The following is a 25,964-nucleotide window of genomic DNA, read 5'->3' as shown; positions in this document are numbered from 1 at the left end:
TCTGTATGTATGTCCAACTGTTTGATTTTCCGTCTCTCGGATTGTTTGTCTGTCTGTCGATCTGTCTTTTAGGCATATCGGTCTGTCCTAGTTTGTGTGTTTATCGGTTATCTGTCCATGTCTCGGTTAATATCTTTCTGTCAGTTTTCCGCTGTAGTTTGCATTTAAACAGTACATATCCAATATTGTTTTGTAATAATCTACCCAAATGAGGGCGTCAATTGGTAGTCTTGTGATTATTTTGGATGGTCATGTATTTCATTATTTGTGGTCAATTTTGATGATACTCACATTTCACATAGAAAATATAACAATTTTAATGTAGATTTTGGCTAGATTCCGGTAGATTCCAGTAGAATGTAGCTAGATTCACACCGGTCTTACTGACAATAACGAAGTGACGTCACCATCTATGTATAGAATGGCTAGATTCCTGTAGATTCCGGTAGATTTTTGTAGAATCCGGTGTTGTGCATTTGGACGAAATTTATTTCAAATTTATTAAAATATGCTGTTTTTGCGTGGTTTCAGTAAAAAAAAAATAGGGAGAGAACATTTAACAATTGTTTAAAAGTCTAGCACTTTATATTTTGATGATCGTAACTTGGTAACCTTTACAATATTTAAATTCGTATATTTTCCTTGGCACGGGTTTCTATTGTGTTAAAAACGAAAGTAAAATTTTTGTGTTGACATGGGTACAGGTTCTGGGACAGTTATAGGTCTAGGTATAGACTTAGTGTTTTTAACCTTCGTATATTATTGGTACAAAAGGTCCAACAGGTCAGCAGACGAAATTAAGGTAAGCAATAAACTTACAATTATATATTAGATTGAAAGATAATGAAACGTGATCGTCATTGTCTTACTCAAAAGCATATTTCTGTAGTGTATATATTTGACCGCTGAAGATTAAAATTGACTTTTTATACTGATTGAATTTTTTGTCAAGAGTCCATTATATGACTCTTGGTTTTTCTCATGTTCTCTGTCGCATAACCGAGTCAACTTCCACCAGCAACGGGACAGGAAAGATGATGCAACCTCGTTGAACACCAAAATGTACACCAAATGATTCTGAATGGTGAAATAGTACGTCCTATATTACAATGCACTGGATTATTTATTTAGTATAGCGTTGTCAGTATAACTCAATATGACAGCATGAGCCTCCACAGGTTGTTACAGTGTATATTTCCTTAAAGAGTGTGAAGTTCACGTTCACAGATGTGTACCTCTATACATAGTCTTATGATATGGCTTGGGGTGAAGATCTGGTCTGTGCATACTCTTTGCCATCTGAATACTGCCTCGAAGTTAGAGACCTATAGCCTTGTTGATTCCTAATAGGAAATCTCTTTAAAAATCGTTGATGATGCCTCAACGATTGTCAAAGATGCAGAGATCAACTTCCTCATGAAGTTGACTACGAGGCATTAGCTTCATTTTTTTTGGGGGGGGGGGGGGGGTAGGGGTGGGGGGGGACAACTATGGGGAACGTCTCTCTTCTTTTTCTTTATTACTGCTTGAACTTTCTTGAAGTCTGGGCACTGGGATGAAACTGATGTCTTTTGTTGAGCCTTCACCTGTTGGCAGTCTCATATGTTTGTGCTGTACATTTTCCGTCAGTTGATGGTCATTGCGGATGGTCCAGGGCTTAACACTAAGGCACGTCTGAACGACATTCACTGCCTGTTCCTAGGTCCGGGCTAGCCAATGTCCCAGTAACATGCCCGAACGGTCGTGTGTATTTTGGGCGGGATTATGTGTTCTATATCAATAAACTGCGTTTTAAATAAGTTTTTGAAAGATGACAATTAAATCCCAGAGAGAAGTCGGAGACTACAAACAGATCGTAACTCGAAATAGATTTGGAACCCCCTGATTGCAATCAAATGGCCAACAATTCAGAAAATCCCCGGCGGTTTTCCTGGTAAAACACGTTAGTACCTATTTTTAAACGGAATTCCGCTAGATACGGTTTTGATTGGTTTCCTCGAAGTGACATGTTTTCTCGATAAAAATACGTTTTAAACTAAAAGCCGGGATCCCCCAGGATTGTCCGGGATCGATGAAGGTATAAAACTCGACATTAACACAAAGTTAATATACAATTATTATTTATTTATCAATTTTAAATAATTTTAATTAGTTTGATCGATTAGAAGTGTTTTGACAATCTTTTTTACGCAATTCAATTAGCAAAACTAATATTAATGGTTGATCCCGGCTTTTAGTAGAAAGTTAACCTTGTACAATTGTTACGACTACCGTAACACGTTATTTGTTATTTTGCGACACCTAAGATTCACTTACCGTTTGTTGTCAGATGGCAACCGCGGCAATCTATGTAAAAAGGTTTTAATGTTCATGTCGTTTAAGTTTGGCTTCAGGCTTTTTCCGCCCCATGCCACGGGTCCGAAATTCGGCCCCATTCCCAATGCAAATCTGGTAGTTTTTTTCCCAATTGAAAAAAAAATTCCCAATTCCAAAAAAAAAAAAAAAAAAAAAAAAAAATTTTTTTTTTTTTTTACCTTAAAATATATATAAGTTAACCTGATCCGGTGTAGAAAATAGAAAGTGTTGCATAATTTAAGAATCTGTTGCCTTGAATTTGTTTTAAAGACTGTAAAATATGTTATTATTATTTAAGACTTTCCTTATTTTCCTCAAAATCCGGCGCTTCGCACGATTTTTTTCACCTCAAAAAAGGCCAGGCCTTTTCCCCAAATTCAGATTAAAAAACCTGCAGTTATCTCACATGTTCATAATACTTTGTAAAATTTTAATAATAATTTATCAAAATAGTCGTTATTTACCAGTTAACGGCTTCTTTGAAATATAAGAAACACTATTTACATGCGATAATTTTTCCCAATTGAGCCAATTTTGCGAATAATTTTTTTCCCAAAATAGGGGGTTTCACGACGCGAAATTCCCAAAATTCCAGTGTGGCGTATTCCCAAAATGGAGCGGAAAAAGCCTGGGCTTTACGGGTGGGGATGGGAGTTCCTCGGATAAGAAAAGAAAAGGGAAGGCGGAAAGTAAGAGAAAGTATGAGGGAAAAAAAAAGAAATTTCACCCGAAATGGCATGAAGATTACAAATAGATGTCTTAAGTATATGAATATTGAATTCATTAGCATTAGTAAGGCAAGCTAATAAGAATGACTGAATCATAATTGCGCATCTCCACACACTAGAAAATACAAGTTAAATGATAAATATAAAGGTTTTGATAATACTTTGGTCGGGGCACATGAAAGAATGGTCAGGACTAGTAGGTTCTGCATTTACTAGCCCGAATGGGCTGGTCGAAAAAAAAGTTAGTGTTAAGCCATGTGGTCTGACTTTCTTTAACAAGTCTGAAGAGCTCAGTGGGGTCTAAGCATGAGCATTGGCATCTGTAATATCGTCACGGGATTTCTGTGCACATTATGTATAGATAGGGACTTTATTTCATTACTATCTTCAATAACGTTTTACAAATCAATTTCTGCACTAAACGTTTTGCTAAAAAAAATCTTTTCATATAGATTGCTTGCTTTTGATGAAAATAATGTGTTAAATATATTAATTTGTATAACTTTATAGTTGTTCACTTTTCTAAAGGCCAAGGAATTGTGTGAAGAATTTTTTTTCTCACTTTTATCTTGTAATTGCTCATTTGACGTAACTTTGATGTTGCGTAAGCATTTTATGAGTAAATAATTGTCATCACATAGTGAAGTATTTATTTAATCTGAATATTAAACTGAAGAAAGAAAGAAAAAATCCAAGTATGACAGTAATGAAACAAAAACGATCACAGTTTCATTTTCATGAGATGTCTGAAAAGTAAAGGGCAAGTTAAAGTACATATCTTATCAGAATATGTGCAGCTGTTTCAAGAGGTGCTTAAGCAAAAGAGTACCATCCTGAAGCCCTTGGTTCAATCCCTCTGAGAGATAAACTTCTTACCAGTAATTTATCTCATGAATATTTTATTTATGTGAAAATAACAACATTGAAATGGTTTTAGAGAATGGATAATTTAGTTTTATAGTATGAATTAGTTAATCTTTATTGTGCCTGAGATTGTAATCAAAGGGGCTTCAAAGGTATAGGTCATGGATAAACAAGTTAAATTTAAATATTTGGGCTACACATGACAATTGCTAAAGAATTGTGTATTTATGATAATGAAATATGAAGAATGATAACAATTACTTTGCACAATATGAGACCATAATCACAATCAGCTGTCAACAAACTAATCGTCACATATTTGTCACTTTTGCACAGTGGGAAAAAGGGCCATGCACAAGAACCATAACTATTCACTCTCTTAAGTAAAAGTTATTTCTCTTTGTTGTTTTTGTATAGTGTAAAATTTAAATTTTCGTTGCATTCATCTCAGATACGCTACCAGATTTCAACATGAAACTTCATGGTTGTGTAGATATAAATGAGGAGAAATGCAATTCATGAAAACAGTTACCTTACACTTAATAATTACCTATTAATTATAACCCTGCAATAACAATTATTTAATTAGTGATAATACTGTACATCGAGGGATTTGCACCGATCAATAAACACAGTTTTTTTGGTGGGGGATATCAATTCAATTAATTTGCTTGTTGTTTTTAGAATTCCAAAACCTTGAAGATTGATGAGACGTTGGAAGGGACAGTGAGGAGTGCAAAGGACTCTTTTATACCATATGCCTGCGTTATAGGTGAGGTAACTCCCGTTAGCAGCACTCTTCATAGTCGCCATGTGGAGGGCCAGAATGGAGTTATTCAGCGCATCAGGCTTGAAGAGCACAAGTCACAAAAAGTGGAGGGCCTTTGGTAAACATGCTGTTGTTTTGTTTTGAAAATAGGCACTTAAGTAACATAGTCCAAGTCTACCCACACTCTACCAACAACTGGCAATGTTTTCTTTCATTACTGGTATAACTATTGCCTTTTTAGGTTTCAAGTATGTATATGTAAGGATATTTGCTGCCTTTAGTGTCAGATTTTATGACAATTGCATGAGTGTTCATACATAGAAAATACAATATAGGTGAAAGATAAATTTATGTAGCATGTCTATCTGAAGTATCGGCCCTTTTAATGAATATATGTGAATTCTGGAAGTGAATAAATACAAAAACACGCATGTGTTAAATGTCAATCTATAGTTAATTAAATGTGTAATCTTGTACATAACAACAAAACTGGATTTAAAGCAGTAATGTGTTGACTAAATACTAGCTAGACTTAGCTCCCTGTAGTAAATTGTTTTGGCATTGTCCGTCCTTCTGTCCGTCCGTCTTTCCTTCCGTCCGTCCGGCACTTTTGTGTCTGGAGCCATATTTTGAAAGTGCTTTGGCGGATTTCATTGAAACTTAGTATGAGTATATATATGGAAAAGAGGATGACGCAAACAAAATGGCATTGTACACCATCTGTTAATAATGGAGTTATGGCCCTTTGCAGAGCTCCAGATAAGGTTTTGTTAAATTCTTAAATTACTACCAGATTTTCTAAAAGAATTCTTAACTCTGAAATTTTATTCTTAACGTTACTACTAAGTTTTGGAAAATAATTCTTATTTTTTCTAAATGACCTAAAAATAAATAATAATGGTTATTTTCATGCAAAAAAAATCAAAATAAACATACTAGCAACTTTATTTATACGAGTTCAACAGTGTCTTTTCAGTATTATACAATTTTATTTTTCCAATACCTTCATATGCCCAAACTGTGTTTAGATTGCATGCCTTAGATGAATTTTTACATATTTCACATTTAAAACGGGTCTCCCCTTCAATCTTTTCAACGATTAGCCACGGGACTTGTCCCTTCCAATCGTTCAATGTTTTTTTGTGTGTTTAAGTTTGGACCCGTCGTGTCGCGTTTTTGTTTAGCTTTTCCGACTGTGTCGGCAACTAAACATACAACATCGTATAAGATCTTTTCTATAATGTCTTTCTAAACATTTAACTTCGGCTCACTTTGCGTACAATATGTTAAAAGCGTGTTTTTGGACGCTTTGCAGTTTTTTAGGACGCCGCTCTCTGTGCGCCGCCATTGTTTTTTGACAGATAGACTGTATACGCCGCTTTTATTGGAAAAAATGCGCTTTGTTAAACAAACCCGATAACCATTCTATATAAGCACCGCAAAGATCTTTAATACGCGAAAAGAACTCAATAAAAATCGATACGAACCGATTTAAAAATAATATTCGTAACTTAATTTTGTAATTCTTAATGGCACGACAAGATTTTAAAATAAATACGTAACGGACTTGAAAATAATTCGTAATTACGAAAATACTACCCTTATCTAGAGCTCTGCCCTTTGTATCTTTAAAAAATGTTTTTTTGTGTGTGTCCGAAGCCATATCTTGGAAGTGCTTTGATGGATTTCATTGAAACTTGGTATGAGTATATATATGGATAAGAGGGTGATGCACATTGGCGTTGTCCATCTGCCAGGAAACTTTTGTGTCCAGAAGTATATTTGCTGGGGATATCAATTCAACGCATTTGCTTGTTTCATGTACAATTGTCTCATAGAATCGGCCATTCTGATTGGTTGCTAAGATTTGTTACTATGCGCATGTGCTTAATTGTTCTAAAAAAGTAAATCAATGGGAAAACACAACTCTTTCTCATGTTGTCCTTAAAATATTTTTACATTTTATTCAAAAATAAGCGGCATTCACCCTGAAATAAACGTGACCAACTTTCCAACGAACACCAGAAATCTGAATCATGAGAATGATCGTCGTTATAGTAATGGACAGCAATCACATAAATTGCAACTTCACAAAATTGAGAAAACATTAACTTTCCAGCACTTCTTGAAGGTTTTTAATTAAAGGCACAATAGTATGAAGAGGACCGATACTATGAGAGTAAGGGATAGCAAGGCTTAGCAATCTAAACAACATATTGAGCTTCATTATATTTCATGTATTTTGACATCTTGAGTAAGATTTCATGTGGTTACAAACACATCGCTTTTAGCTTAAGTGTAATTTATATTGCATTGTATAATTTGTTTTCTACTGAATGGTCTGAATAGTACACTGACTATTAATTTATTTTTTGTTGTTGTTTATTGTTTAAAAAGTAGTCATCAAAAAAACTTGGCACTTAGTCATTTTCTCTGAGAATATTATATATCTGCTTTACACGTTTTGTTTTCCATTAAAGATCCAAAAAGCATGGCTACAGCCAGATTTAAATGATCAACCTGTATGTTTAACCTGAGTTAGAATTAAATGATCATGCAATTATATTCTCCACTCATTCACCATCCAGCATAAAATGAAATAATTGAAATACATAAAAGAAATTCGTTGCATTCATCTGTGATTCGTATTAATCATCGTGTACAAAGTTAAAAAACACATCTTTTTTATTTTCAACTAACAGGTCAGATGCTGTTAAAGTTATCCAGGATAAAATACAGTCAGTACCCTTCACCCTTCAGCGTGTCTGCAGTAATGAGAAGCCAGCAGATGTTCTGGTTGTTGATCCAGAATCAGCCAACTACATCATTGAGGATCTTACACTTACCCATGATGCTTTTCAACCAGTAAATGCAGGAGGATTTTTGTCTCGTTTAGTAGACAGGTTTTCAGGTGATATGATAAAGGGGTATCACGAGTCTGAGAAAATGCTCCTCAATAACACCACGCTTCTTGCGATAGGTGAATTGCGCTATCTAGATGGTAAAATACAAATTGCACCTCCCAGATCAGGCGCAAAGTACATTCTTACAAAGAAAAGTTTACCTGATATTATTCAACTTGCTGAGAAGAAGTCCTTTTGGATCAAAGTTTTGTTAATAGGGACAGCAACAGTAGGGGCAGCATTGTTAGGCAAACTTATGTATGATGTATATCAAAGAAGAAAGGAAGAATATGAGAGAATAAGGAATAATGCTGAGATGCGTAGGCTGATGGCAGAAGCTCAGAGCAGAGGATCACTTACTGCATTGAACACCGATGGAGACAATGAAGATAGAAACACTTGTGTGGTATGCCTGTCCAATCCACGTCAGATAGTGCTCCTAGACTGTGGCCACATCTGCCTGTGTGCTGATTGCGTGATGCAACTACATTTGCCAATGTCTTGTCCAGTATGCAGGCAGCCAGTTGTTAGATATATTCCCACTTATAACCCCTGACATAGTATTAGTTTTTCAACAAGATATTGAGTGATTTTTAATTAATCAGGAATAAAATTAAATTTTGGTTGCTTAACTTCCAAAAATAAAATGTTAAAAAACATACCCATTTTAAGTCAAGCCTAGTAATATTCAGTTCTACATTGCCATTTTTAGTCAAGCCTAGTAATATTCAGCTCTACATTCCAATTTTAAGTCAAGCCTAGTAATATTCAGTTCTACATTCCATTTTTAGTCAAGCCTAGTAATATTCAGTTCTACATTCCCATTTTTAGTCAAGCCTAGTAATATTCAGTTCTTCATAATGATGATCACAGTTTCAAACACGAAGAAGAAATCATGTAGAGATAAAAATATAGTATTTAAATATTAATAAAATTGGTAAACTTAACGTTAGTATAATAATTATGAAGTGGATGTAATGCTAGTATGGCTTGATTGGTCATTGTCGGCTCGGGTACTTTTTACATGTACCCCGGGTACTCTTAAGTATACATACATGTACCCCGAGTACGAGAAATATACTTAAACATACCCGGTCGATATTAGACTGTACCAGAGTTTTATTCCCGCCCAAAATCTGATGTCGTAAAACGCGCTACTGATTACCCTTAAACAATATTGTTTATCTTAAACAAACTTTTCTTTAAAAAAAAATCATCAACATGCTTTTAGAGTATGATTTTCGTTAATATAGAGGCCATTTAACAGAAAATTGACATAAGTGAGTACATAATTAATTTAAAAATAGCTGACAACAACCGATTTAGTTTAAAAGTTCCAGGGTACGTTTTAGTATATTTACCATACCCGGGGTACATGTAAGTATACATAAGATTACCCGGGGTACATGTAAGTAGAACCTGAGCCGACAATCGAGCGCTAGTATGATGTCATGAGAACCTATATCAGTTTAGTTAGGTGTGTGAGGTAATATTACACAAGAGTTGCAGGCCCAGGTTGAACTGATTATAACACGCAGAACAACCTACTAGTGAAATTGTCCATTTATAATACACCTTTTTTTCTAAATTATTCTCTTTAAAACCAAAATATCACTAACTGTTTTATGTTTGGTTACTGAAAACAAGGATTTGGGCTGAATGATGATTGGTGTGAAAGCAGGTTGAATGTCTGTATAAATATAAAAAGGAATTGTGTGTACTAGTATGATATGGAAACAAAAACGATGTGTCAAATATGATTTTTCATATTTTCAAGTGCATTTGTGGTAAACAATTTATACATGTATAAGAAATGTATGTACCGGTTCTACAAGTGTGATCATAAAGTCAGTGAAAGGATAAGAAATAAAACAAATAAATACATATATGAATATTTGCTTCCAATTGATATTTTCCTCTTACTGCAGTGGTTGAGTTTTAATTCAGGTAATTTGGTTGTATTGTTGTGAAATCCTTTTATTTGCTAACTTGAAGTGCTCATAGCTCTGTGAACTATTTGTATGGGGAGATCAAATGAAATGTAAATGTTTGACAACATTGACATGTAAGCGCTCCATACTTAAATTGTAATAAAACTTATTTTGAAATCTCCTTGAAACAAATTAGGCTTGTTATGCCCCCAGATCGATGTATCGGGGTATATTGTTTTTGGCCTGTCTGTCTTTCTGTCTGTCATTCTGTCCGAAAACTTTAATGTACAGTAAAGTTTTGCAATAACTTTTTAAATATTGAACATAGCAACTTGATGTTTGGCATGCATGTGTATCTCATGGAGCTGCACATTTTGAGTGGTGAAAGGTCAATGTCATCTTTCAAGGTCAAAGGTAAAAAAAAATCTGTCAGAAAACTTAAATGTACAGTAAAATTTTGCAATAACTTTTTAAATATTGAACATAGCAACTTAATATTTGGCATGCATGTGTATCTCATGGAGCTGCACATTTTGAGTGGTGAAAGGTCAAGGTCATCCTTCAAGGTCAAAGGTCAAACAAAACAAATCGGCGCATTAGGGTGCATTGTGTTTCTGACAAACACATCTCTTGTTGAATATAAGCTTTGGCAGGCTAAGACTTCATAATTTTGTGATATCTTGTTTTATCAGTCCAAGACCAGGTAAAGGGTGAAACCAACAGGAATGTCTGTCCCTCTATCTGTCTAATGTTTGTCCATTTGTTGACACGATTTTTTCCAGGGAAGTTCTCCCACTTTTCAATCTACAAAACGCAAACTTTCTTAGATTGTTCCTTATGATATGAAGTTGTTAATGTGCATTTGTATTGTCCTTTTTTAAAAATAAAAAACGTTGTGAACCTTTTTCAACTTAGAATTTCCGTAAAATCATTATTGCTACCGACCTTTGCGCAGAAAATGCAAGGCTCAATTTTTTTTAATTGGGCATGTGTTATTTTAAAATGGGTCTGTGCAACATTAAAAAAAATGCACTGGGATCCAGACTTTCCATGTCCACTTGTCCATTTTGTTATTATAACAGCTTGCTTCATATTTCAACAGTTGGCATCTGAGAGATATTCTTCACTAACGTGATCGGCTCCAGTAAGAATTTACATGAAATATACATGTAACTCAAATGCTTTTTAAAACCATGATTTTAAAAAAGGCATATCAACTTGGTATGCTTGCAAGGCAAATGTTACACTGGAAGGCTAAAAAGTAGGGAAATACAAGATATTATGTGGAAAATGTTTTCACTGATTTTAGCAAAGTAGCAGTGTACATTTATAAATATTTATTGATATTAAGCATTTGTTAGAATGGCTGTTTTTCCCCATCATGGTGAAGCTGCCTTGGCCCCTTATTTTGTGAAAAATTAGTCGCAAACTGTCCAAAATTGTGAAAAATAGAAGCAAACTGTTTAAAATATGGAAAAAATGAGTCACAAACTTTTTTAAATTGTAAAATTTATAGTGACAATTTTCTTTGACTTGTTAAAATTTGAGTCGCAAATTTCTCAAATTTGTGGGGGAAAAAACAGCCATTCTCTTAGAAGTAAAAAAGCCCTGGTCATGAAAATGAACCAAACCACCATGTTTAAAATGGGAATTTGAAGTTAAATACATTCTCAGTTCAATTTGAGTATAATATAAACCAATCTCAACATGGAATAAGAAATCCCTCACTCTCTGTGTTTCCAGTTCGTTCGTGAGATCTTTTTGCCATCATGATTTTCTTGTTTTTATGTCAGTCTGTCCGTCCGTCCGAAAACTTAAACATTGACCATAACTTTTGCAATATTCATTGTTGAAGAAATGAACTAGATATTTGGCATGCATGTGTATCTCATGGAGCTGCACATTTTGAGTGGTGACAGGTCAAAGTCAGGTAATCCTTCAAGGTCAAAAAACAAAAAACAAAAACAAAACACATTATACCCCCCTCTCACTCCCCCTTGATCATGACTGGCAGATGACCCCTATTGATTTTCAGGTCACTAGGTCAAAGGTCAAGGTCACAGTGACTCGAAATAGTACAATGGTTTCCGGATGATAACTAACATTAGGTCAAAGGTCAAGGTCACAGTGACAAAAACGTATTCACACAATGGCTGCCACTACAACTGACAGCCCATATGGGGGCATGCATGTTTTACAAACAGCCCTTGTTATTATATCCCTTTAAAAAATATAACTTGGCTTGTAAAAATTATCTGAACCTGCCAAATGATATTTTTTTTAATAATAAATTAAAGCAGTGCAGTAGGGGGTATAGTGTTTCTGACAAACACATCTCTTGTTAATTTATTTTTTGACATTATAGTGAACAACAAATAAATACAAATATTTTATGAGTGTACTTCTTTTCTTAATTGATATTATACATGAAAAACAACTGCTTTCTCAAAACAAGAAACTTCATGTTAAAAATAATATGATTAGAAACATTCCATAAAATATTAAAATATTTACAGTACTAATTAAGGTACATAATGCTTGCAAGACAAAATAATACAAATACAATTGGTGAAGTTTAAAATGTTTTGTTATTTCAAAATATGGCATACAAGTATAAACTTATTGGATAATAGAGATGTGTTAAGAAACTATATATAAATTTACCTGGGCATGTTCTAACAAGTGTTCCTCGGTCGGAAACATATGCCCCCCCCCCAAACAGATGTGATAGTGACCATTGACCTTGTGACCCCGATTTCAATAGGGGTCATCTGCTGTCCAAGGCCAATGCACATGTAAAGTATAAAGCCACTTCGGTGAATCAGTTGACGAGTTATTGATCAGAAACGAGTGTACTCTTAATGTGTAACAGTGATCTTGACCTTTGACCTAGTGACCCCAATTTCAATAAGTGTCATCTACTTTCAAAGGCCTATACACACGTGAAGTATCAAGCAAATCGGAACGATTCGTTGACGAGTTATTGATCGGAATCATTTTTCCCACTTAGTTTGAAAGTGACCTTGACTTTTGACTTAGTGAACCCATTTTCAATAGGGGTCATCTACTGTCCAAGACCAATGCACATGTGAATAATCAATCAAAGCAATCAATTCGTTGACGAGTTATTGATCAGAAACCACTTAGTGTGACAGTGACCATGACCTTTGACCTAGTGACCCCAATTTAATAGGGGTTATCTACTGTCCAAGGCCAATACACGTGAAGTATCAAGCAAATCGGTCAATTCGTTGACGAGTTATTGATCGGAAACGATTTTCACACATAGTGTGATAGTGACCTTGGACCTTGTGACCCCAATTTCATTAGGGGTTATTTACTGTCCAAGGCCAATGCACATGTGAAGTATCAAGCCAATCAGTCAACTTGTTGAAGAGTTATTGAACAAAAACGATTGTCACACTTAGTGTGATAGTGACCTTGACCTTTTACCTAGTGACCCTAATTTGTATAGGGGTAATCTACTGCCCAAGGCCAATGCACATATTGAGTATAAAGTCAATAGGTCAATTGGTTGATGAGTTGTTGATCGGAAACGAACTGGTCTATCATCATTCTGACTGGTCTTCCAACAGACAGACCGACTGACATCCAGCAAAACAATATACCCATTTTTCTTCGAAGAGGGGCATAATTAAAAAAAATGAAGCAAATTCATAAACTTAGAGATACGGGCTTTTAATTTCCTCAAATTTAGAACAATAAAATATCTTAATAGTCTATTACAGTATGCATTATTTAAAGAATCTTCAATCTTTTAATTATAATTTACATAAAATACTATTTATCACGAAAAAACATCCCTTATATCAATAATTATTAATATGGTAAACAGTAAAATAAATATACTGATATTAAATAAACAACACTTTTAAATCACAACCTTTATTTTAAAGAACATAATATACCAGCATTCCCTGCCCATACAAAAAACAAATTGTTTTTGACATGTTAAAATGCAATCATCCACTGAACATTTTTACCAGATATTTGCAATGTTTTGCATACAATTCTATGATGGAAAACCGGACTTAAGTGCCTACAGTATTGACCCCAGATCAGCTAATTAGATGACACTTTCGCCTTTACTGAATTTTTTATTAGAAGACACTTAACAAGAGGGCCATGATGGCCCTGAATCGCTCACCTGACTAACCAAATACAATCCCAACCAAGAGTTCATCAAGATAAACATTCTGACCAAATTTCTTAAAAATTGGATGAAAACTTTGACCTCTATTGTCTATACAAGGTTTTTCTATTATTTGTCCTAGTGACCTAGTTTTTAACCTAGTGACCTAGTTTTTGACCCCAGATGACACAAATACAATCCCAACCCAGATTTCATCAAGATTAACATTCCGACCAAATTTCATAAAGATTGGATGAAAACTGTGACCTCTAATGTCTACACCAAAAAAGTGTTGACAGTTTTTCTATTATTTGACCTAGTGACCTAGTTTTTGACCTCAGATGACCCAAATACAATTCCAACCCAGATTTCATCAAGATAAACATTCTGACCAAATTTCATTAAGATTGGATGAAAACTGCCATCTCTATTGTCTACACATGGTTTTTCTATTAACTGACCTAGTTTTTGACCTAGTGACCTAGTTTTTGACCCCAGATGACCCAAATACAATCCCAACCCAGATTTTATCAAGATAAACATTCTGACCAAATGTCATAAAGATTAGATGCAAACTGTGACCTCTACTGTCTACACAAGGTTTTTCTATAATTTGACCTTGTTTTTGACCTAGTGACCTAGTTTTGACCCCAGATGAATCAAATACAATCCCAACCCAGATTTCATCAAGATAAACATTCTGACCAAATTTCATAAAGATTGGATGAAAACTGTGACCTCTACTGTCTACACAAGGTTTTTCTATTATTTGACCTAGTTTTTGACCTAATGACCTTGTTTTTGACCCCAGATGACCCAAATACAATCCCAACCTAGATTTCATCAAGATAAACATTCTGACCAAATTTCATAAAGATTGGATGAAAACTGCGATCTCTACTGTCTACACAAACAACTTGTTGACGGACGCACGCGCGCACGCACAGACAACGGACGCCGGACATCACACGGTCACATAAGCTCACCATGTCACTTCGTGACAGAAAAGCTAAAAACTAAAGTACCTTCCCTGATAAAGTGCTACTGACTGATCATTCAAATCTTAGAGGTAATTTACCCACTTAGCCTTTGCTTTTCCTCGGCTGCTGCTCAAATATGATATAAAAAGCTTTAAAACATGAAGCCATGTGTTTCAAATAGTAGTGTGAACATGCAAGAGTTGTAGAAGAACTTTATTTTAAGTAAATTTCATTTTTCAACGTTTCAATAGATTTTAATATTATGTAAATATCTTAAATGAAATATTGTATTCTCCTATTGCTAAATGAACACTTATAAGCAATGTAAGTAATGCATATCTGTTGCATGTCAAATATTAAAATTAAAAATAACGTGTTTTACCATCAAAATTAAAATGCAGAAATTCAATTTCACACCAAATACAGTTGTGTCCCCATTTCCTTTGAATTTCAACTCTGGATTAATATGCAATGCAGTGATACAAATATGAAACATATGTTGCCATGAGATGCGAGGTGAAGAAATGATGCTGTCCAGAGACCTGGAACTACAATCAATTTATTAGGTTTTGTGTAGAATATACTATGCAAGATGAAACTGGGCTTTTGCTTTATGACTAAGAAAGAAAGCGATAGTCTTAAATAAAGAAACCCATAGCTACAAAACAGTTAGAGAAAGAATGGGTCTATTAGTCAGACGATGAACGGATTCTTATGATAGAACAGAAACTGATGCTTCTGATCAACTGATTATCAAAGATGCAATCATCTAGTAAGATATTAAACAAACAAATGCACACCTTTTTCTTTGTTGTCTACACCTCATAATTGACCCAAAGCTCTATTAACGATGCTCTATTTTCAGAGTGCGAGACATCCTCCTGACAACCCTATCTGGCCCCATTGTTGTTTGGGTGTTCCTGGAGGGGGCTATCTGAATAAATACAAACTATTTGTCCCATAATTTTAGAGATATATTATAATGTTTAATATTTTTTTCTTAAAGACTTTAAGTTATTTTACATGAATAAAACATTCCGTCATACATTCAGACATAGAAACATGCAACGATATTAAATTATCTTTTAATTTAGTATGGACTTAAAATTACACAACAAACAACATTCAAACATACCAAAATATAACACAAACTACGGAATGGTCAATAGCATTTTGGCATTTATTTACAAAGCTTTTTATATACAACATTTACGTGTTAAATTACAATTTGTTTTCGTAACTGTTTTATGTTATATTATTGTTTAACTTAGTTTGCGATTTCCGGAAACTTCAGGATAGTGGTTCTAACAATTATGTTTCTATTACCAGTTACGAATGCCCGGTTATTTTCCGTTCGTCTTTGGGGCAACAGTACGGACCAGACGATGACGTAACCATCTTACTGGCTATGCCTTTGTACTGGCGCAATTTTTACAGACAGTTCCGTTCCTCGATTGACATACTAATCCAGTGTGACTTGGTTACCTACGTGTTTGCACGAATCAACTAATTTCAATGTTTCGCTACCCAACAGAGCACTTCGATTTACTTCAAATTGACCCTGAATCAAAGTATGCAGCAACTGGACAATGTTGTCAAACCGTGTGTTCTTCAATTGACAATTAATTTCAACATGATTTATTGACTCCAAATTATTATTTGTCCAATTAAAGGTGACCTTGCCATTCCTGGGCTCGTAATCACCAAACTATGCTTAAGCTTAAGTCGAAGAATAAAGCTTTTTTTATTTTGAAAGCTGAAGAATTTCTTTAATTTTTAGTCAATCTCTGAATTGATTTTGTTGTTGTACATCGTTCTTGTTTTAGAACATTTTGTTACTGATATAATGAATAGTATAGCATGTACATATTCAATAGAAATGCGTATTTTTCTTAGTTTTAAGTCTTTTTAAACATTTGTATTCTTATGTCTAAGAATGGGTTGGTGAATACGGGTCCTGGCTAACTCGTTCTTGCAGATGAGGTTTTAGACTTTTTCTTAAGTAACTTAAAATATTGTTATAATGTGCGAGCATTTCATTTTAAAGTCATCACACTTTGATTCGACGCATATGGAATCATCAGCATTGTCTCCGAATATCATATTTAGCAGTGTTTACTTTCACTTGCATTTGTTCATCAGTGTTGTTTTATGTTTATGACACTATTGTGTATTTGACTAATATGAACGTTAACTCTAATGAGTATTAACTAATGTTAATAACAACACAACACGTGTTAATGCCAAGACGTTTAATATAGAAATCAGAAAACGGGGTACTGGGTTAACGTTGGCAGGAGCCGTAGTCTGTTTTTTCACAATATAAACAGTGGTAGCTATAGTCTGGAACCATGTTTTGAAGTTCTTCAATTTGGTCTGTAATATATGAGGAATGACCATCTGCTTTTTTAGTCTTTGTCCTAACAATAGTAGTAGTAGTAGTAGTAGTAGTAGTAGTAGTAGTAGTAGTAGTAGTAGTAGTAGTTGTAGTAGTAGTAGTAGTAGTAGTAGTAGTAGTAGTAGTAGTAGTAGTAGTAGTAGTAGTAGTAGTAGTAGTAGTAGTAGTAGTAGTAGTAGTAGTAGTAGTAGCAGTAGCAGCAGCAGTAGTAGTAGTATAGTAGTAGTAGTAGTAGTAGTAGTAGTAGTAGTAGTAGTAGTAGTAGTAGTAGTAGTAGTAGTAGTAGTAGTAGTAGTAGAAGTAGTAGTAGTAGTAGTTAGTAGTAGTAGTAGTAGCTGTAGTAGTAGTAGTAGTAGTAGTATAGTAGTAGTAGTAGTAGTAGTAGTTGTTGTTGTTGTTGTTGTAGTAGTAGTAGTAGAAGTAGTAGTAGTAGAAGTAGTAGAAGTTGTTGTTGTAGTAGTAGTAGAAGTAGTAGTAGTAGTAGTAGTAGTAGTAGTAGAAGTAGTAGTAGTAGTAGTAGTAGTAGTAGTAGTAGTAGAAGTAGTAGTAGTAGTAGTAGTAGTAGTAGTAGACCCTAATAGTAGTAGTAGTAGTAGTAGTAGTAGTAGTTGTAGTGGTAGTAGTAGTAGTAGTAGTAATAGTAGTATTTGTTGTTGTTGTTGTAGTTGTAGAAGTTGTTGTTGTTGTAGTAGCAGTAGTAGTAGTAGACTTGTAGTAGAAGTAGTATACATGTATTAGTAGAAGTAATAGTGTGTTACTATTTATCTGCGTCTCTCGGTCTGCCTTCCTGACAGCGTGCCTGTCTGACTGCCTGTCTGTATGTATGTCCATCTGTTTGATTTTCCGTCTCTTGGAGTGTTTGTCTGTCTGTCGATCTGTCTTTAAGGCATATCGGTCTGTCAATATCGGTCCGTCCTATCTGTCAGTTTGTGTGTTTATCGGTTTATCTGTCCATGTCTCGGTTAATCTTTCTGTCAGTTTTCCGCTGTAGTTTGCATTAACACAGTACATATCCAATATTGTTTTGTAATAATTTACCCAATGAGGGCGTCAATTGGTAGTCTTGTGATTATTTTGGATGGTCATGTATTTGATAGAATTTCATTATTTGTGGTCAATTTTGATGATACTCATCATTTCATATACAAAATATAACATTTTATTGTAGATTTTGGCTAGAATACGGTATATTCCAGTAGATTGTAGCTAGATTCCTTGAGATTCCGGTAGATTTTTGTAGAATCCGGTGTTGTGCATTTGGACGAAATTTATTTCAAATTTGTTAAAATATGCTTTTTTTGCGTGGTTTCAGTAAAAAAACAAAAAAATAGAGAGAGAAAATTCAACAATTTTTATAAAGTCTAGCACTTTATATTTTGATGATCGTAACTTGGTAACCTTAACAATATTTAAATTCGTTTCTACTATGTTGAAAACGAAAGTAAAAATTTTTGTGTTGACATGGGTACAGTTTCTGAGACAATTATAGGTCTAGGTATGGACTTAGTGTTTTTAACCTTCGTATATTATTGGTACAAAAGGTCCAACAGATCAGCAGACGAAATTAAGGTAAGCAATTAAATTACAATTATATATTAGATTGAGATAATGCAACTTATCGTCATTGTCTTACTCAAAAGCATATTTCTGTAGTCTATATATTTGACCGCTGAAGTCAGTGAAGAGTAAAATTGACTTTTTATACTGAATGAATTTTTTATCAAGAGTCCATTATATGACTCTTGGTTTTTCTGATGTTCTCTGTGCCATAACCGAGTCAACTGCCACCAGCAACAGGACAGGAAAGATGATGCAACCTCGTTGAACACCAAAATGTACAGCAAATGATTCTGAATGGTGAAATATTACGTCCTATATTACAATGCACTGGATTATTTATTTAGTATAGCGTTGTCAGAGTGACTCAATATGACAGCATGAGCCTCCACAGGTTGTTACAGTGTATATTTCCTTAAAGTGTGTGAAGTTCACGTACACGGATGTGTACCTCTCTATACATTGTCTTATGATATGGCTTGGGGTGAAGATCTGGTCTGTGCATACTCTTTGCCATCTGAATACTGCCTGGAAGATAGAGACCTATAGCCTTGTTGATTCCTAATAGGAAATCTCTTTAAAAATCGTTGATGATGCCTCAACGATTGTCAAAGATGCAGAGATCAACTTCCTCATGAAGTTGACTACGAGGCATTAGCTTCATTTTTTTTTGGGGGGGGGGGGACAACTATAGGTAATGTCTCTCTTCTTTTTCTTTATTACTGTTTGAACTTTCTTGAAGTCTGGGTGCTGGGATGAAACTGATGTCTTCTGTTGAGCCTTCACCTGTTGGCAGTCTCATATGTTTGTGCTGTACGTTTTCCGTCAGTTGATGGTCATTGCGGATGGTCTGACTTTCTTAAACAAGTCTGAAGAGCTCATTGGGGTCTAAGCATGAGCATTGGCATCTGTAATATCATCAAGGGATTTCTGTGCACATTATGTATAGATAGGGACTTTTTTTCATTACTATCTTCAATAACGTTTTACACATCGATTTCTGCACTGAACGTTTTGCTAAAAAAACTTTTCATATCTGCTTGCTTTTGATGAAAATACATGTGTTAAATATATTAATTTGTATAACTTTATAGTTATCACTTTTCTAAAGGCCAAGGAATTGTGTGAATAATTTTTTCCCCTTTTATCTTGTAATTGCTCATTTGACGTAACTTTGATGTTGTGTAGGCATTTTATGAGTAAATAATTGTCATCACATAGCAGGGGTTTTTTTTATAAAAAGGGGAAGACGCTGGACGCTGGGTAAAAGGGGAAAATCGAGCGCGAAAGAGACATATTTGGGGAAAAAATAAAAACTGTTCATTTCAATGTCTATAACTGACCTACAGACTTCAGGTTTTTTTTTAGAAAAAGAGTCATGTCTCTGACCTTTTTGTTCTTAAACACATGAACAAGTATGATATTAAAGTCAAAGTCCTAAATAAAGTTGCAGGGGTAGGTCTAATAATCAAATGGGAAATGTTTTCAACTTGGGCCGGGGAACGATGTCAATATTGTGATTTCAATTTCATGATGAATGGGTTGACGATCTAGATCTGCTACAGTATTGGAAGGGAAAGGTGCGGCAGCTGCCGATTGTCTACTTTCACTTTCACAATAATCCGACAGTATTAATCGATGTTGATTACATGTACCTCCGAATCCTGCTGGGTTTCAACGGTTTTTGATGATTCATTCTTAAAAAATACGTCAACGCAATTAATATTTTCAGAGTCCGAACGTTTTATTTTGTTTGTGTATGAACGCCAATTGTGAGACTTTTTCTGTTTTAACGTTTATATCTTGGCTTTCACATAACCCGGATGAAAATTCGACTGGTTTCCGGTAATTAATTGACGAAACACCCTTCTCGCGCAAGACCGGAATCCAGTAAAATAGTCACATGATTAATACGATTAGTTGCCCGGTTTCCATGACGTAATTTAAGAGCTATATAAAGAATCACTGGGATTCCCAGATTTGAGTGTTCGTCGGGAGAGAGAGAGAGAGAGAGATCGTTGTACATGGTACAAATTGGATAAGCGTCGACTTCCCAAAAGAAAAAAAAAATTTCTTTAAGGGTAAAATATTATATTTTGGTGAAAAATTATATTTTTGGAGTGGAAATGGTATTTTTAGGGGAAAAATTCTGGTGGGGGAAGACGCCGAATATCGGCGTCACTTTCTTAGTAAAAAAAAACCCTGCATAGTGAAGTATTTATTTGATCTGAATATTAAACTGAAGAAAGAAATAAAAATTCCAAGTAATGAAACAAAAACGATCACAGTTTCATTTTCATGAGATGTCTGAAAAGTAAAGAGCAAGTTAAAGTACATATCTTATCAGAATATGTGCAGCAGTTTCAAGAGGTGCTTAAGCAAAAGAGTACCATCCTGAAGCCCTTGGTTCAATCCCTCTGAGAGAAAAACTTCTTACCAGTAATTTATCTCATGAATATTTTATTTATGTGAAAATAACAACATTGAAATGGTTTTAGAGAATGGATAATTCAGTTTTATAGTATGAATTAGTTAATCTTTAATTTGCCTGAGATTGTGATCAAAGGGGCTTCAAAGGTATAGGTCATGGATAAACAATTTAAATTTAAATATTTGGGCTACACATGACAATTGCTAAAGAATTGTGTATTTATGATAATGTAATATGAAGAATGATAACAATTACTTTGCACAATATGAGACCTTGTCAAATTATCATAATCACAATCAGCTGTCAACAAACTAATCGTCACATATTTGTCACTTTGGCACAGTGGGAAAAAGGGCCATGCACAAGAACCATACCTATTCACTTTCTTAAGTAAGAGTTATTTCTCTTTGTTGTTTTTGTATAGTGTAAAATTTAAATTTTCGTTGCATTCATCTCAGATACGCTACCAGATTTCAACATGAAACTTCATGGTTGTGTAGATATAAATGAGGAGAAATGCAATTCATGAAAACGGTTACATTACACTTAATAATTACCTATTAATTATAACCCTACAATAACAATTACTCAATTAGTGATAATACTGTACATCGAGGGATTTGCACCGATCAATACGCAGTTTTTTTTGGTGGGGATATCAATTCAATTAATTTGCTTGTTGTTTTTAGAATTCCAAAACCTTGAAGATTGATGAGACGTTGGAATGGACAGTGAGGAGTGCAAAGGACTCTTTTATTCCATATGCCTGCGTTATAGGTGAGGCAACTCCCGTTGGCAGCACTCTTCATAGTCGGCATGTGGAGGGCTAGAGTGGAGTTATTCAGCGCATCAGGCTTGAAGAGCACAAGGCACATTACTGGTATAACTATTGCCTTTTTAGGTTTCAAGTATGTATATGTAAGGATATTTGCTGCCTTTAGTGTCAGATTTTATGACAATTGCATGAGGGGTCATACATAGAAAATACTATATAGGTGAAAGATAAATTTATGTAGCATGTCTATCTGAAGTATTGGCCCTTTTAATGAATTTATGGGAATTCTGGAAGTGAATAAATACAAAAACACGCATGTGTTAAACGTCAATCTATAGTTAATTAAATGTACATAACAACCAAAACTGGATTTAAAGCAGCAATGTGTTGACTAAATACTGGCTAGACATAGCTCCCTGTAGTAATTTGTTATCCCCCGCCATAGGCGGAGGGATATTGTTTTGGCGTTGTCCGTCCGTCCGTCTTTCCTTCCGTCCGTCCAGCACTTTGGGTCCGGAGCCATATCTTGAAATTTCTTTGGCGGATTTCATTGAAACTTAGTATGAGTATATATAATATATATAAGAAGATGATGCAAACCAAATTGCATTGTACACCATCTGTTAATAATGGAGCTATGGCCCTTTGTATCTTTAAAAAATGCTTTTTTGTGTTCGGAGCCATATCTTGATATGTGCTTTGGCGGATTTCAGTGAAATTTGGTATGAGTATATATATGGATAAGAGGATGATGCATCCCAAATGGCATTCTACACCATCGGATAATAACTGAGTTATTACCCTTTGTATCTTGAAAAGATGCTTTTTTGTGTGTCCGAAGCCATATCTTGGAAGTGCTTTGACGGATTTCATTGAAACTTGGTATGAGTATATATATGGATAAGAGGATGATGCACGTTGGCGTTGCCCATCCGTCCAGGAAACTTTTGTGTCCAGAAGTATATAGGCGGGGGATATCAATTCAACACATTTGCTTGTTTCATGTACAATTGTCTCATAGAATTGGTCATTCTGATTGGATGCTAAGACTTGTTACTATGGGCATGTGCTTAATTGTTCTAAAAAAGTAAATCAATGGAAAAACACAACTCTTGCTCATGTTGTTCTTAAAATATTTTTACATTTTATTCAAAAATAAGCGGCATTCACCCTGAAATAAACATGACCAACTTTCCAACGAACACCATAAATCTGAATCATGAGCATGATCGTCGTTATAGTAATGGACAGCAATCAAATAAATTGCAACTTTACAAAACTGAAAAAACATTAACTTTCCAGCACTTCTCGAAGGTTTTCAATTAAAGGCACAATAGTATGAGGAGGACCGATACTATGAGAGTAAGGTATAGCAAGGCTTAGGTTTAAACCCCCAATGCTTTGCATTGACCGTTCCAAGGCGGTGACCCCAGCTTTATTCATATTTTGTGTTTATGTTGGTTTGTATTGTGCTGTATTGTGCTGTTTTGTACTGTTTGGGCAATCGGTCACTTGCCTTAAATAAAGGACCAACTAATTGTTTTTAATGAAAATTCAATACTGCTCCAGCAGCTGGAGTTTCACTTCTTTATAATACTTTATTTAGCAATCTAAACAACATATTGAGCTTCATTACATTTCATGTATTTTGACATCTTGAGTAAGATTTCATGTGGTTACAAACACATCGCTTTTAGCTTAAGTATTATTTATATTGAATTGTATAATTTGTTTTCAACTGAATGGTCTGAATAGTACACTGACTATTAATTTATTTTTTGTTGTTGTTTATTGTTTAAAAAGTAGTACTCAAAAAAACTTGGTACTTAGTCATATTTTCTGAGAATATTATATATCTGCTTTACACGTTTTGTTTTCCATTAAAGATCCAAAAAGCATGGCTACAGCCAGATTTAAATGATCAAACCTGTTTGTTTCACCTGAGTTAGAATTAAATGATCATGCAATTATATTCTCCACTCATTCACCATCCAGCATAAAATGAAATAATTGAAATACATAAAAGAAATTCGTTGCATTTATCTGTGATTCGTATTAATCATCGTGTTAAAAAACACATGATTTTTTATTTTCAACTAACAGGTCAAATGATGTTAATGCTGTTAAAGTTATCCAGGATATAATACAGTCAGTACCCTTCACCCTTCAGCGTGTCTGCAGTAATAAGAAGCCAGCAGATGTTTTGGTTGTTGATCCAGAATCAGCCAACTACATCATTAAGGATCTTACACTTACCCATGATGCTTTTCAACCAGTAAATGCAGGAGGATTTTTTTCTCGTTTAGTAGACAGGCTTTCAAATGATTTGGTAAAGGGGTATCACGAGTCTGAGAAAATGCTCCTCAATAACACCACGCTTCTTGCGATAGGTGAATTGCGCTATGTAGATGGTAAAATACAAATTGCACCTCCCAGATCAGGCGCAGAGTACATTCTTACAAAGAAAAGTTTACCTGATATTATTCAACTTGCTGAAAAGAAGTCCTTATGGATGAAATGTTTGTTAATAGGGACAGCAACAATATGGGTGGCATTGTCAGGCAAACATATGTATGATGTATATCAACGAAGAAAGGAAGAATATGAGAGAATAAGGAATTATGCTGAGATGCGTAGGCTGATGGCAGAAGCTCAGAGCAGAGGATCACTTACTGCATTGAACACCGATGGAGACAATGAAGATAGAAACACGTGTGTGGTATGCCTGTCCAATCCACGTCAGATAGTGCTCCTAGACTGTGGCCACATCTGCCTGTGTGCTGACTGCGTGATGCAACTACATTTGCCAACGTCTTGTCCAGTATGCAGGCAGCCAGTTGTTAGATATATTCCCACTTATAATCCCTGACATAGTATTAGTTTTTCAACAAGATATTGAGTGATTTTTTAATTAATCAGGAATAATTTTAAATTTTGGTTGCTTAACTTTTAAAAATAAATGTTAAAAAAACATTCCCATTTTTAGTCAAGCCTAGTAATATTCAGTTCTTCATAATGATGATCACAGTTTCAAACACGAAGAAGAAATCATGTAGAGATAAAAATATAGTATTTAAATATTAATAAGATTGGTAAACTTAACGTTAGTATAATAATTATGAACTGGATGTACCGGTAATGCTAGTATGGCTTGATTGGTCATTGTCGGCTCGGGTACTTTTTACATGTACCCAGGGTACTCTTAAGTATACAAACATGTAACCCGAGTACGAGAAATATACCTAAACATACCAGGTCGATATTAGACTGTACCCGAGTTTTATTCCCGCCAAAAATCTGATGTCGTAAAACGCGCTACTAAATACCCTTAAACAATATTGTTCATCTTAAACAAACTTTTCTTTAAAAAAAAATCATCAACATGCTTTTTAGTATGAGTTTCGATAATACAGAGGCCATTTAACAGAAAATTTACATAAATGAGTACATCATTTATTTTAAAAAAGCTGACAACAACCGATTTAGTTTAAAAATTCCCGGGTACGTTTCATTGTGTCACACCGGTCTTACAATAACGTAGTGACGTCACCATTTATGTATAGAATGGGGTACGTTTTAGTATATTTACCATACCCGGGGTACATGTAAGTATACATAAGATTACCCGGGGTACATGTAAGTAGAACCCGAGCCGACAATCAAGCGCTAGTATGACGTTATGAGAACCTATATCAGTTTAGTTAGGTGTGTGAGGTAATATTACACAAGAGTTGCAGGCCCAGGTTGAACTGATTATAACACGCAGAACAACCTACTAGTGAAATTGTCCATTTATAATACACCTTTTTTTCTAAATTATTCTCTTTAAAACCAAAATATCACTAACTGTTTTATGTTTGGTTACTGAAAACAAGGATTTGGGCTGAATGATGATTGGTGTGAAAGCAGGTTGAATGTCTGTATAAATATAAAAAGGAATTGTGTGTACTAGTATGATATGGAAACAAAAACGATGTGTCAAATATGATTTTTCATATTTTCAAGTGCATTTGTGGTAAACAATTTATACATGTATAAGAAATGTATGTACCGGTTCTACAAGTGTGATCATAAAGTCAGTGAAAGGATAAGAAATAAAACAAATAAATACATATATGAA

General features: G+C 34.6%; 2 protein-coding genes across 3 annotated transcripts; both read left to right on the top strand.

Moving 5' to 3' along the window:
• The first annotated feature begins 530 nt into the window (after positions 1–530).
• Positions 531–25,964, top strand: LOC127842758 (mitochondrial ubiquitin ligase activator of NFKB 1-like). 2 transcript variants are annotated; one of them, XR_008031867.1, is made up of 4 exons: positions 531–802; positions 4,632–4,834; positions 7,419–8,713; positions 25,100–25,964. XR_008031867.1 is itself a non-coding variant. In XM_052372468.1 (3 exons), exons 1-3 carry the CDS (start codon positions 695–697, stop codon positions 8,173–8,175), a joined length of 1,068 nt encoding a protein of 355 aa, XP_052228428.1. In that variant the 5' UTR covers positions 531–694; the 3' UTR covers positions 8,176–9,511. The 2 variants fall into 2 exon arrangements, 1 of the variants encoding a protein (XP_052228428.1); XM_052372468.1 differs by lacking the exon at positions 25,100–25,964 and having other exon boundaries at positions 7,419–9,511.
• On the top strand, positions 21,821–25,964 carry LOC127842784 (mitochondrial ubiquitin ligase activator of NFKB 1-like). The gene is made up of 3 exons (XM_052372497.1): positions 21,821–21,949; positions 23,147–23,211; positions 23,948–25,964. The coding sequence occupies exons 2-3, from the start codon at positions 23,183–23,185 to the stop codon at positions 24,711–24,713; spliced, it is 795 nt and encodes a 264-aa protein (XP_052228457.1). The 5' UTR covers positions 21,821–21,949; positions 23,147–23,182; the 3' UTR covers positions 24,714–25,964.

This window comes from Dreissena polymorpha, chromosome 1 (genome assembly GCF_020536995.1).
Source record: "Dreissena polymorpha isolate Duluth1 chromosome 1, UMN_Dpol_1.0, whole genome shotgun sequence".
Classification (NCBI taxonomy): domain Eukaryota; kingdom Metazoa; phylum Mollusca; class Bivalvia; order Myida; family Dreissenidae; genus Dreissena; species Dreissena polymorpha.
The sequence above is the reverse complement of the archived record's forward strand: the minus strand, read 5'-3'. Positions and strand labels throughout refer to the sequence as shown.

What these genes read in the sequence shown, in the direction of transcription:
- LOC127842758 (XM_052372468.1), top strand. Translation starts at nt 695, where the DNA reads ATGGGTACAGGTTCTGGGACAGTTATAGGTCTAGGTATAGACTTAGTG. An exon ending in GGTCAGCAGACGAAATTAAG is followed by an intron (nt 803 to 4,631) that starts GTAAGCAATAAA and finishes TGTTGTTTTTAG; the next exon opens with AATTCCAAAACCTTGAAGAT. An exon ending in CAAAAAGTGGAGGGCCTTTG is followed by an intron (nt 4,835 to 7,418) that starts GTAAACATGCTG and finishes TTCAACTAACAG; the next exon opens with GTCAGATGCTGTTAAAGTTA.
- LOC127842784 (XM_052372497.1), top strand. Translation starts at nt 23,183, where the DNA reads ATGAGGAGGACCGATACTATGAGAGTAAG. An exon ending in ACCGATACTATGAGAGTAAG is followed by an intron (nt 23,212 to 23,947) that starts GTATAGCAAGGC and finishes TTCAACTAACAG; the next exon opens with GTCAAATGATGTTAATGCTG.